This window comes from Nicotiana sylvestris, chromosome 11, assembly GCF_000393655.2.
Source record: "Nicotiana sylvestris chromosome 11, ASM39365v2, whole genome shotgun sequence".
NCBI lineage: Eukaryota > Viridiplantae > Streptophyta > Magnoliopsida > Solanales > Solanaceae > Nicotiana > Nicotiana sylvestris.
This window is the reverse complement of record NC_091067.1, coordinates 78662092-78675781: the sequence shown is the minus strand read 5'-3', so window position 1 is coordinate 78675781 and position 13690 is coordinate 78662092. Positions and strand designations below refer to the sequence as shown.

Genomic DNA, 13690 nt, shown 5'->3' with positions numbered 1-13690 from the left:
AACACCTTCCCCTCAAGGTAATTTCGAGCTCTTACCCAATCTCTGGTAATGTAACCTAGTTCACGAGTTATTTGCTCTAGGTGCCCTAACGCACCTTAATCCGTTAGGAGGCGACTCTTCAAAATTTCATACTCAATTCCCAAAAGGAAAGGAATTGTCCCAAAATATCGAAACCCGGACTCCGCGAGAAAAAAAGGGGTGCGACAATGCCAAGACTACTGAATAAGCTAGTACATTTAGAATTAACAAATTCTGTTCCATTGTGAGTTCTTATCATTGTTACCTTATTTTTGAATTTATTATGTGCTATTAATAGAAAGTCTTTGACTATTACTATCACATATGACTTTAGTTTCAACATATATATCTAGATCACTCTTGAATAATCATTAACTATTGTTAAGAAGTACTTATTACCATCATAGATAGCCATTCTAAATGGTCCCCAAACATCCATATATAGCAAATCAAAAACACTTTCTGCTCTAATGTTACTAGCAGGAAACGATAGTTTTACTTGTTTTGCCAAAGGGCATCACAGTTATTTACTACATTTTACATACTTCTTCACTAGTGCGCAGTGGTTGCCTCATGACTCTTGAAGAGAGATTTCTCATCCTCTTATGCCAAAGCTGCAATGTATTCTGGTCCAATTTAGCAAGCAGTGACTGTGTGGTCTTATTTTCTTGTCCTTTATTAGGATATGCAATACTCAGTAGGTAAAGTTCATCAACTTCTCTACCAATCCCCTTTACTCCTAGTGGAGAGGTCCTGGAACACACAAAAGCTAGGAAAAAGGCAACCATATATTTAAGTTCCCTTGTCAATTTAGAGGCTGACAACAGGTTGTACTTGAAATCATATATATATGTAGCACATTTTTGACTTCCTGATTTTCTCCTATTCTGCAAATTCCAATGTGTGATACTTCTATCTTGGTTCCATTAGGCAAATTTACTGTTTTGATATTGTTTTTCATTACTTCCATTGTATCTAATAATAGGATATAAATGGAGGTCATATGATTTGTTACTTTAGTGTCTATAATCCAACTGTGAGATCTAGTTGTATCACTTACCAAGCAAGCACTGCAACAGGACATACCTGCAATGTTGGTTGAGGTGTCTGACACTTCTTCCTTATTCAACATCTTCAAATTATGGTTGAATTGTTCCTGAGTGAACACTGGTGCTATACCAAAGTATGATGATGTGGTGGCTCTATCATTGGATGGGCTGCAATCATGCTTCCTTGGTGTTGTGGTTGAGCGTCTTCTACTGAGGCAAAATTAGCAGAGTTGAATCCTCCTTTCTTAGGCTTGAATTCTGTTGGATAGCCAACAATCTTGTAGCAGTTTTCTTGAATGTGCCCTTTCATCTTGCAAAAATTACAGTATAGATTATAGCTTCTTTTAGGTCTAAATGGGGCACCACCTCTAGTTGTCATTAAGGCAGTTGGATCACGTTCCCCAATCAGATCAAGATGATTTGTCATAGCTCTTTGACTCTCGCGTTCCATTAGCATTGAGTAAGCCTAGTTCACAGAGAGAACTGGTACTATCATCAATATCTGACTGCGGTTTGTTCATATGACTCGTTCAATCTCATGAGGAACTATAATAGTTTCAATCGCTCCAAAAATGCTATTGACTCATTTGATTTTGCACAGTCATAACTCTGTGCTGGTGCTAAGCTATCAAACTCTGCCCATAGTAATTGTAATTTTGAGAAATACAAAGAGATCGATGCAGTACCTTGATTGATAGTTGCAATTTATTTGTGAATCTGAAAAATGCTTGAACAATCAATTTTGTCAAATCGTTCCTCTAGATCATTCCAGACAACTGTTGCATTTGATGAGTAAAAGATTCCACTGAGCAGCTCTAGTGACACACAATTCATTATCCATGATAATACGACTGCGTTTCACCTCTCCCAAAGATCTACGAGATTTGTACTGTAATATTCCCTTTTACATGTGCCATCAATAAACCCTAGCTTGTTCCAAACTAGGATCGTAGTTCACATTGCTCGACTCCAAACAAAATAATTCTCCATTCCTCGCATTTGTAGAGAGATTAATACTGCTATAGAATTGTCATTTGCATTCAAAAATAGAGGATGATTGTGACTAAATTTTTCCGGCATTTCATTGTCGACCACTGCCATTGATGCTGTCTTCAGTGAGCTTCTGATGAAAAATTTGAAGATCGAAATGGAGAGACCACACTAATGGGCGTGTGGATCTGATACCATGATAAAACTCAAACACAAATGGAATTGAGGAGAGAAGTTTGACCTCAACAACTTCTTCTTTCATTCAGTAAAGAGAAGAATGAATTACATCTCTGTTCTATACACTACACTATATATATACACACACACATATCTAACCACTAACTAACATTTAACAGCTAATCCACGTGTTGGTAGTTACTAACTTCTAATACTATAGATATACCCACTAACGTAAGTAAATTACACTCAACTACCCTGGCCTTGTATCACTAGTCTCATTAGTATGTGTGTGTGTATAATATCGAAAGAGACTTTTTGTATTTTTGTTTGTACTTTTTGAATATAGTGAATTGGATATAGCCAATTGAATACAGTAAATTGAATATAGTATAAAAATAGCTACAAATAAATACAGTAAATTGGATACAACCAAATACCGATGTATATTTTTAATTTTTTTTTTGAATACAACCAAATTAAATATAGACAACTGAATACATTAGAATACACCAAAACTGTATTCATTGATACAATCTATCCTACACGCACGAATACAGAAAATACAGGCACCTATCAACGTAAGTTTTGCTATGGCTAGTAAATATGGAAGTTATAGTTACGCCAAGTAAATATGGAAGTTATAGTTACGCCAAGTAAATAGTCTCCAAACTATAGTGCTTTCTGAAAATTTCTTTTAAATTAATGAAAAATAATTCGATAAATATAAATTTTTTAGTTCCTTTCTCCTGGAAAAAATATTTTTTTTTAAATTTTTCTTCTGTTTCTACTTCTCCATCTCCCTAACATTCACCTTCTACGTACCTGCACCCATCTCCATCGCCGCTCCATTGCTGGTGAGTCACAGGTAAGTCCTCCCTTTCCCCCAAGGCCCTCCCCTCCTTTCTCTTCCCTTCTCTCTTTCTTCTCTCTTATTTCTCTCTCTTGCTTTTCTTTCTCTCTCCTTCTTTTTCTTTGTCCTTCCATTCTAGTGTGACCGGCGCTAGCAGATTTTCTGCGAATATCGGCGATGGCGATTCCCCCTTCGATTTCTTTTCCCCTCTTTTGTCTTTCTCTCTTCTCTTTTTCCCCCATGCCTTCCCCCCTCTCTATCTTTCTCCCTATCTCTCTTTCCCCATTCTTTCTTTCTCATCTCTTTCTTCTCCGCTAGTCCCCCCTCTTTTGCCTTCTTGTTTACCTTTACTGCACAATGTACAGTGGCAGTAGAGGCAGCGGGAACCCCATTTTTTCGTCTTCTCTTTTTCTTTGTCCAGGTTAATTAGAGTAGTGCTTAGGATTCGTGGCGGCGGCGATTTTAGCAGTTTCAGCTAGCGGCGATGGCGGTAACCAACATCGTCTAGTTCTTCAGCAATGCCTCGGCTCCTCGACTATATCCAAGTTCTTCTCCTCTAGAGTTGGTACCTCTGGGCATCCAGTCACTTTTTCTTATCTCCCCCCCCTTAGTAGTAATTATTAATTTCGGATTGCTTAGTTAAGTTATTTCCATTTCGTGGGGGTTCACTTGTACTTGTACATATTTTCCTATCTGTGTTTTTCTTATATGTAACTGTAATTAGTCATGTTTGGTGTTAGCTAAACTGTAGCCATTTTAGTTCACATTTGTTTAATCATACGAATAGCGTGTCTGTAGTTTCAACTTGTTTTCTTCTAGTTTGGTTCATTGCTTATTGTGTGCCAGTGATTCTTCCTTAGGCTGTTGTGGGTATAATGGTTGTAGTTTGGTATGGTAGAGTAAGGTCATGTCCTCGGAAGGGGCAGAGGGTAGGGCTAGGGGTGGGGCGGGGGACAGGGGGTGGGATGGGAGGCAAGGGAGCCTATAGGTTGAGAATTGGGTCTTGGAACATAGGAACATTGACGGTAAGTCTATAGAGTTGGCAAGGATCCTCCAGAAGAGGAAGGTAAATATAACGTGTGTCTAAGAGACTAGGTGGGTAGGATCGAGGGCGAGGGATGCAGATGGGTATAAGTAGTGGTACTCTGGAGTTTTGAAGGGTAAGAATAGAGTGAGTATTTTGCTAGATAGGGATCTTAGAGAGTCTGTGGTAGAGGTAAGGTGGGTGAATGATATATAAATGACTATTAAGTTATTGGTTGGTGAGTGTACCCTAAATGTCGTTAGCGCTTACGCGCCGCAAACAAGCTTGGATGAAGAGGTTAAAAGGCGCTTCTGGAGGGGTTGGATGAGATTATACGTAATACTCCTCCTGCCGAGAGGTTATTTATAGGAGGGGATTTCAATAGGCATATTGGGTCGTCTGCTGGTGGCTACAGTGAGGTGCATGGCGGCTTCGGTTTTGGGGATCGAAACGGAGGAGGCACCTCGTTGCTGGATTTTTCTAAGGCATTTGAGCTAGTGATTGCGAACTTGAGTTTTCCAAAGAGGGAGGAGCATTTGGTTACTTTCTAGAGCATGGTGGAGAAGACTCAGATTGATTACCTCCTCCTCAGGAGATCTGACAGAGGGCTGTGCAAGGATTACAAGGTTATCCCGGGTGAGATCCTCGCGACGCAGCATAGGCTCTTGGTGATGGACGTAGGCATTATGATAAGGAGGAAGAAAAGGTCTATTCGAGGATGTCCAAGGATCGGGTGGGGTGCCTTGACTAAGGATAAAGCTCAAGAGTTATAGGGGAGGTTATCGGCTATAGGATCCTGGAGGAGTTGTGGAGATGCGAGCATTATATGGTCGACGATGGCGGATTGTATAAGGAAGGCAACGAGGGAGGTGTTAGGGGTCTCGTCGGGCTACGCTGGTGGTCACAAAGGCGACTGGTGGTGGAATGAAGTAGTCCAAGGTAAATTGGAAGCGAAGAAGGTAGCATACCTGAAGTTAGTAGGGAGCACTGGTGATGAGGAGATGAGAGCGAACATTGAGAGGTATAAGGTAGCTAGGAAGGAGGCGAAAGTGGCGGTCACAGAGGTTAAGACTGCGGCTTATGCTCGTCCGTACGGGAGGCTGGGGAATAAAGGCAGGGAGAAGAAGTTATTCCGACTGGCCAAGGCGAGAGAGAGGAAGGCTCGGGATCTGGATCAATTGAGGTGCATTGATTTTTTGAAATAAATATTTGGCCATTGATTTCACTTAAAATTAAATTTCAGAATTTTTTAAAATTTAAAAAAACTGTAAAAATCTATTTTTCAAAATTTCAGTTCAAAACACAAAATTCAAAAACAACTCCAATTTGTATTAATGTTCAAACATAACTCTAATTGTCAAATAGGATTTTCATTTTAAAAAAATTCACTTTTTTTTCTTTTTTTTATTAATTTCATAATTCTATTGTCGCCAAGGGAACTCACGCCCAAATCTTCTCTACTTTCATGGTGAACGGTGAGTAACGACATCCCCCAGAGCTTTTCACCATCTCACCCCAATCCTCACCGGCAGAAAATATTCCTATTTCCTTAAAATCGGGTATTGGCATTACAATAGCTGGTAATATTTCAGTTGCACAAAACTATAACATCTACTACCACAGCTAATGCGTAAAATTGTACGCTACAACGAATACACATAAAGAGGAGCTTTTTTCCAAAGTAATTAAGGCTCTAACCACTCCGCCTGCAGACTGTTTTCTAGTGATTATTGATCTTCCTCTGCTCTTTTACACCCTCAATTTCCGGTACCTTTTTCGTCAATTGAATTTTAATCTCATTTATTGGACGAAATTAGGTTTTTGGATTTCTGATTTTGCATAGTTTGTTGATGTCTATTCAGTCCTTTACACTGTGCGAATTACTCGATTAATTATCTATCGTGAGCTGTAATTTTGTTGAAATTTATTTGGATTTGCTGTTGTGACTAGTAGTTCAGGTGGCGTTTGGATTTGGTTTAGGTTTAGCATTTCGAAGCAATTTTAGGGAAGAAATTTGTGTGTGCTCTTTTTTTTTTTTTTTTTTTTTGAAAGCACGAGAGAAATCTGCCATGGTTGTTTTTGGTTTCTGAAATTATTTAGTTTGCAAAATTAAAATTTGCACAATTTTCTTATGATCTCGACAAAAGTACTCAGAATCATTTTGGTCTGATTACATAAAACTCTCGTCACCTTTCAATTTCAACTGAATTTGCCTTGGTTTGATTTGTACGCAAAATATGTTTTCTAAAATCATATGTGATGCTTTTGATTTCTTGAATTGTGGGTGTGTTTGATTTGACTGAATTCATCTTCCATAGAAAATATTTTCTTGGAAAATGTTTTCTGGTGTTTGGTTTGTTGAGTGGAAATTTGGCTTTTTAATATATATAAATAAGTTGGAGAGTGTTCTGATGTAACTTTTGAGTATTAGATATTAATAATAATGTTTAAATGTTAGTTGAAGCAAGTAATACCAAGTTAAAGTTAAGGTAGTTGTAAGGAAAATGATTTTCGCTCACAAGTAAGGGAAGTCATTTTCCTCCTTTTGATGGAAAATGTTTTCCATGGAAAATGACTAACACTAGAAAATGACTTTTCCATGGAAACATTTTCTTGGAAGTCATTTTCCCTCATACCAAACACATTTCCTGTGTCTAGCATGTTGAAAGCTAAGGAAAATAGCGTAGCTCTTAATGTGAAGAATGTATGATCTTAAGCTTAAGTTATATCTTAAACGGCTGTTCTAGCATTACTTTGAGACCGAATGAGACGCTTTCTCTCTAGTTACTTAATTTCCTTTCCTTTTGGCTCTGAATGATTTTATCTATGAATGAATGTTTTGTTTTTTGTGCATTGTTGTTGTTTAAAGCCCTTTTTTTAGATTTGATAAATCCAAATATAAAGGAATCAGATTGAAGTACTCAGAGAAATGCAGTAATCAATACTGAAAAATAAATGTTCACAAATCATTTGGAATGTGTTTTAGAAGATAGATAATTGTTGTATGGATTTGTTTTTGCATTTTTTAAAGAAGTATTTGCGCGCGTCTTCCAAGATTTTGTTTCTGTGATACTGCACATAGTATCACGCATCTGCATTTCTTCCTGTGTCAGATAGTACTGATTATGCCTCGTGATGGTAGCTTCATCCATGAAGTTGGGAGATCTGTTATCTGTATAGTAGATGTGAACAAATATGCTATGCGATTTTTGTAACACCAATTCATGTAGTTTATGGTTGTTTTATGGTTTTCTTTTGTGTCTCAGCGACAAATGCACTTCTTATCGTAATATGATGTTTATAAGGTTAATATTAATTTATATATTTTATCTGCTGTTTCTTCGAATCATTTTTTATTGACTTAGTGTTTGTTATAAAAGTTTATGTAACTTTTCAGTTGTATAGTACCCATCATTGTCTGTATATGTTGTCCCAGTTATCTTCGTCGGGTGTTTGGTTTGACACACACTATTGGTTTTCTGATAAGGTTTGTTCTGGGAACTTCATTTCCTTGATGCTTTGATGGGTGCACCTAAGCTGAAGTGGACTCCTGAAGAAGAAGTTGCTCTTAGAGCTGGGGTCCTTAAATATGGGCCAGGCAAATGGCGTACAATTCTTAAGGATCCAGAATTTAGTGGAGTGTTGTATCTGCGTTCAAATGTAGATCTCAAGGTAGAATTTCGCTTTATTCTTTTCTTTTTTAATTAGTTTTATTCAGTGGAGAGGAAGTTTAGATGTTTCAAGAGTCAGATGATAGTTGTCCAGTATATTCAATTTTCTATAGCTACTTATTTGACCTGAAGTCTTTTTCACAATAATGTATCTTTGAGATGATGTGCAGGACAAGTGGAGAAATATGACTGTGATGGCAAACGGCTGGGGTTCTCGAGAGAAAGCAAAGTTGGCCCTCAAAAGGATGATTCAGGCCCCTATGCAGGGTGAGAGTTCTGCGGCTGTTACCTCGGAAGCTGAAAGTGATGCGGAAATTCCTGAAGCATGGCCAGCCACAACTTCTAGAGGCTCTCCACAGCATGGTGGTTCAAGAAGATCTATCCTAAGGTTATACCTGTTCGTGCATCTTAGTTGTTACAGCACGACCCTCATGTTGTAATCTTGTGGATTTTGTTGTGTTTATTGATATCATTAGATGTTGGTTTTTCCCCTATTGTCTTGCTTACAAGAATTTTGCTGTCTCAAAATGTGGTTACAGACATAAGTTTAGCTAGTTATTCGGCATTCTGAAGCTGTCCCCTAGACCTCGTACCTAAAAAGAATGGATGTTTATCAAAAGGTCATCAACTTTCTATCTACTTAGTCAGTATAACAATTATAAACTAGCATTAGTGGCATTTCATGTTATTCTTATGTTATTTATATGTTTACTTTGGAGGAATAATCTTCTCTAAGTCCTGCTCATTTGTTATTCTTATAGGTTGGATAATCTTATAATGGAGGCTATAAGCAACTTGAATGAGCCAGGTGGTTCCTACCAGGCGACCATTTCTACGTACATAGAGGTACTTGTCTTCTTATTTAGCTTCATATGGGAGAACCAAACATACAAAATTTGGAGAAGTATTTCATTAATTACCATTCACAGCTTTCTTATTGATTTTGAAGGACCTGTAGTGTATGTACTTTGATTTTGGAGTTTTGCTTCTTGTTTTGCGGATTTGTCATTCCTAACTATCTGGATGGTGTTTGGTGATTCTTGCATATTTTCTTTTAGGTATTCTTGGAGTCAGTATAACCAAACCTTAATGTGATTAAAGAGTCAACTGCATTTGAAGTGGACTTGCAGAATACCGCATAGATGGGTCCTAGAGTATGTCTACATTTTGATATATATGGAATGGTGCATTGGCCAACTGTAACATGAACCTGATAGTGCTATATTGTGCTAAATTAACATTATTTTATGTATTTTCTTAATTTCCTATATTATGAGATGGTCCCCATTCCCAAAAAGGGCTTTCCTAATCAGGTCTCCCATGATAATAGTTGGTTCGTCTACCCTGACCATAACACAGAACTTTCTGGTAAATTTGTTTCTTAACAATAAGGTGATGAAGGTCATGTAAGAAGTTTAAATAAGCCAAACAGGTTAATACTGCTGCAATTTCACTTCCTAGCAAAATCATGACTTATTGCTAGATATGTCAGTTTATTTTCTCAAATACTTACTCCCCCTCCCCCCAAATCCCATTTTGTAGGACCAGTACTGGGAAACTCCAAACATTAGAAGGCTACTCTCAGCAAAGCTGAAGTATTTAACTGCAACTGGAAAACTCATAAAGGTGATTTTCAGTTATGTCCTTCATGTTTTCTAGTTATTGCACATCTTGCCCTAAGCTTATACTGTGAAGTAAGCCAGTGAGAATTAGCACTTTGGTTCAAGTTTTTGAATAATTGGTTGTTACTGGTTCTCGTCATGGTTGATCATAATACTCGCAGTATAGTTCTTCTGCAGATGAAGCGGAAGTATAAAGTGGCACCTAAATTGACATTCGCCAACAAAAGAAGAAACCTCCCCCTTCCCCTCCTGGATAGCAGTCAGAGGATCTGTTCTAAGGTTGATCAGGATGACATAAACATGCTAACTAGATCTCAGATAGATTTAGATTTAGAGAAGATGAAGAATATGTCACCTCAAGAGGCAGCTGCTGCTGCTGCACAAGCAGTTGCAGAAGCAGACACAGCTACAGCCGAAGCTGCGGAGGCTGCCAGGAAGGCTGAGGCTGCCGCAGCTGAAGCCGAAGCTGCACAAGCATTTGCAGAAGCTGCAATGAAAACACTACAAGAGAGAAGCATCCCAAGGATGGTAAGACATTTTCCCCTCTCCTTTCTTTCTTTTCTTTTTCCTTTTCCTTTGAGCTTGGAGTCATTTTGGGTCAATGTTTAGAAATCATCGCTTGGAACAACGTTGGTACCATTTTGTATTATTTTCAGTTCACCTTCAACTTTATTTGAGATGAAATGTTGCAACCTTGAAAATAAATGTGGCTACTTCAGTTTGTTTTCTCAACAATGCCGATATAGACTTTAGCATAAGGAACAGAGATGGGAACTATCTTATCGCCAGGCATAATCTCCCCCTGACAGAAATAGTTTCTGTTTTAACCTCACTCACTTGGCCAATGTACTGTTGTCATTTACCATCTGTTTAAATTTAAATAGTCAATAAATTGCTTCACCTAGCTCTGAAAGATACAATCTGAATTACCAGTAATGTGGTGAAAATGAGAAGCTATAGGGATCACATACTTTAGCATTCTACTTATCTACTTATTATGGCACATGAGAGATTTTTGAACTCTCACTCTTTTTTTATAATGAGACCCTTTTTGTGCTTCTTTCCTTTCTTGAAGCGGAGGGGGTTTGATGTTGGGGAGAGATTTTAAAGGCAGGCATGGTGAGGTGTGAGGAAGCTTCTAAACCGTATCTTCCTTAGTGGGTAATCTTGAGTTAAGGCACAAGCAGTGATATGCATCTGTACACGAACGCACACACATTTAGTTGTTTGTTTTTTTAATCTCTTTAAATGTGTGTACTTGTCAATGCAAATATGATGTAGACGTCTTTTAAGTTGATTAGGAGGGTATGGTACCTACTTAGTGCTAACTCTGTCATAGTTGATTGAATTTCAGCTATGTAGTTTACTGTGTCTCAATGCAGCAATTTATTAATCCTCTCGTTTGTTGCATGAATGCCTGGTCACTACTTGTTTCTTATTCCCATTTTTAATTGTTACTCCACCTGAAAATGTGTAGATGATACGGACTTGATTGAACTTACAGAGGTTGTGCTAGATATACGCGTTAGAGCTTTGCTGGATTTTCTATTTTGATTTTTTTGTTTGCTCAGCTAACACACTTGTTATTGTTAGCTTGTAAATATGGTAAAGAAGTTCGTTGGAATGGAATAATCCCCAGCATGTTGTTAGCACTGATGTCTTTCTGATGGTAGCAACTTGTATCTCATTTTCACCCGGAGGAGGCTGACGAGCAGTTTCTGGTAGCTGGTGGAGTTCTCTGCAGACTGCGTGTTACGGGTAGGAACCCATTAATAATGTGGTAAGGGTGATCATGTTGTTCTTGATGTTCTTGTTTTTGTTGGGTTGAGCTTTTGTTACTAAATACTTGCCCGTTGAAAAGAGTATAGAGGACTTTGATTGACAAAGTTAGGTTGACATTTTGAGAGTTGTATAGTTTGTCTCCTGTGTTTGCCTCTTAATCTCACGGTATACCTACAAAATTTGTAATTGTACATAACAATATCATTGGAAGTTATCTCGAATTGTAGAGCTCAGTGATATTTCCTCATTATACCAAGACAAGATGGTATGCTCGCTAACCGGAAGCTTTTATGGATGGTCAGTTGACTGTTTCCTCATCCTTATTTTGCTTTGTTGTTTTGTAGTTTCCTATTGCATAATCCTTACTTCCAGCTTAGAAAAAGCATTGAAGCCCTTATACTTCTATATGGCAAATGACAATAAGCAAAGATGATCCACTTGGACTTTACTTTCTACCGAAGCACATTTTATTACATGGCTTTATTCTACTTACATCCTTTACATGGTTAACAATTCTGTATTGCATCGCCAAATCTTTGAGTTTGTGCTGGGATTTTTCTCAAAATTGGGGGACAGCACCAGATAAATGGAAGTGCAATAGATTAAGCAAATTTGAAGCAACCTTTACTATTACATATCAAAGAGAAATCCATAAGAAGCCTTACAAGTTATAACCAAAATGGAAAAGGATTAATAAGATATTCCATGACAACAAAATCAAGTACTACTAAAGTGAAGCTGAAGCGTTGATTGGCAAAATATAAAAGAGGGACCATGATGAGGGAATTCCTCAGCCAGTTCTCTTCTTCCCTAATAGTATTTCATTCAACAAGCAAGCAGTGCGATCATATTTTCAAAGGTCAGACTTCGAGCTAGCCATAAACGTCAGTTAAGTCGTGTTTCGAGAGATCTTGAACGTTAATATAGAAGAACATGGAAAATTTATAAATTTAATTTAGATCCTAAAAATAAGTGTATTTTGAACATTATTTTAAAGGAACAAGAATAATTTCAAAACTTTGATTCCCAAAAGTCTCTGCATTTTTCGAATGCTAAGATTTTGTCTCGGCACATGAAAATGATATATCGTGGCCCCTTGTGCATAAGTGAAGACATGAATAGAACAAAGGAAATTGTGCTTTGTGCCACAATATTGTTAGACTGAACTAGGAGAAAGCAAAGCAATCCAACATAAATCTAGAGTCGGACTGCTTTAACCCACATTTCGTCGTGGTTCCTTCATCAGTCGTAAGTCATCATCTTCTTTACATTTTATTATTGGACGTTCTCCTCTCGTTTTCTCCTTTTGCTTCTTCAGTTGGTTATTTGATGACATATTTTGCACTTTCAACGAACGTCAGAATGAACTTTACTAAATTCTCAAAATCTTCGTCATTCAGCACAAAAGAGGGCATTTAGTCTAGTGGTATGATTCTCGCTTTGGGTGCGAGAGGTCCCGAGTTCAATTCCCGGAATGCCCCCACTATTATTTTGCCACTGTTTTACTTGCTTTGGTTAAGATAAAAACCGAAGCAATTAGCAGCCAATGAACGAGAATAGCTCAACAAACGCTATCCATTGTTTGAATTGGTAACTGAAAATTAGGAAAGTTCAGAATTTTCATCTTTTCTCCCCTTTTCAAATTTCGTGATACGATACTCGAATTTTATTTGGTAAAAGTGTTATGTGGAGGAAGAGGCAAACCTGAAAATAAAACAATAAGAGGGTTACAAAAGTTCTCCAAATTGGCTACACAACAAGTGCCAAACACGGAGCAACAATAGCAACAACTAATCAATTGAAGAAAGAGGAGAATCCACAAAAACGAAGCTGTTGTTCGAGGCTCGAAATCAGATGCTACAAGCCTCCAAATCCGATCTTCACCGTTCAAATCCAAGATCAAGATGTTATAAACACTCAGTCAAAATTTTAGCCCGATCCAACGGTTAACGAATCGTTAAACGTGATTTGAAGTTAGCTAGTCGGAATAAAAATCTGCAGCAAAACAAATATTTTTCTTCTCTCTTCTCTTTTGATGAAAGCTCTCTAAAAAATCACTCTTATGTGCTTAAGTCTTTCAAAGACTTGTATCAATAAGCATAGAAGAATTTTTCAAGGTTGTCCTATTTATAGATCATGAGTGGTGCTTTCTCTTAAAGCCAAAACCCACTCAAAATAGGAATAAACCGAATCCAATTCCGAATAGGATTGGAAACCAAAAGAGAATAGGATTAGGTCATTGGGTCTTTGGCTAGACAACATGGGCATGTGCCCAACAAACTCCCCCTCCAGCCAAGGGGCCAAATGTGTCTTCAAGTAGAGGAACTATTGACATGCTTCATGCCTACCAATTTTCTACAAAATTCATGTTTATCTGCAACCACCGCCTTTGTCAGCATATCCGAAGGATTTTCATCAGTGTGTATCTTCTCAACCTCAAATAATTTCTCTTCCATGACCATTCTTATCCAATGATACTTTCTATTTATATGTTTGGTCTTATA

General features: G+C 37.7%; 2 protein-coding genes and 1 non-coding gene across 5 annotated transcripts; all 3 read left to right on the top strand.

The window, feature by feature from the left end:
* Positions 1-4947: 4947 nt before the first annotated feature.
* On the top strand, positions 4948-5316 carry LOC138881206 (uncharacterized). Its single transcript, XM_070161415.1, has one exon. The coding sequence runs from the start codon at positions 4948-4950 to the stop codon at positions 5314-5316; it is 369 nt and encodes a 122-aa protein (XP_070017516.1).
* Positions 5317-5511: 195 nt separating this feature from the next.
* On the top strand, positions 5512-11464 carry LOC104222972 (telomere repeat-binding factor 1-like). 3 transcript variants are annotated; one of them, XM_009774318.2, is made up of 7 exons: positions 5512-5586; positions 7599-7783; positions 7953-8170; positions 8544-8628; positions 9325-9408; positions 9582-9932; positions 10998-11464. In XM_009774318.2, the coding sequence occupies exons 1-7, from the start codon at positions 5577-5579 to the stop codon at positions 11034-11036; spliced, it is 972 nt and encodes a 323-aa protein (XP_009772620.1). In that variant the 5' UTR covers positions 5512-5576; the 3' UTR covers positions 11037-11464. The 3 variants fall into 3 exon arrangements, with proteins under 3 accessions (XP_009772620.1, XP_009772622.1, XP_009772621.1); XM_009774320.2 differs by having other exon boundaries at positions 5546-5792; XM_009774319.2 differs by having other exon boundaries at positions 5546-5878.
* A 1131-nt stretch (positions 11465-12595) lies between these two features.
* Positions 12596-12667, top strand: TRNAP-UGG (transfer RNA proline (anticodon UGG)). The gene has a single exon. It is a non-coding gene; the product is annotated as a tRNA-Pro (tRNA).
* The last annotated feature ends 1023 nt before the right edge of the window (positions 12668-13690 follow it).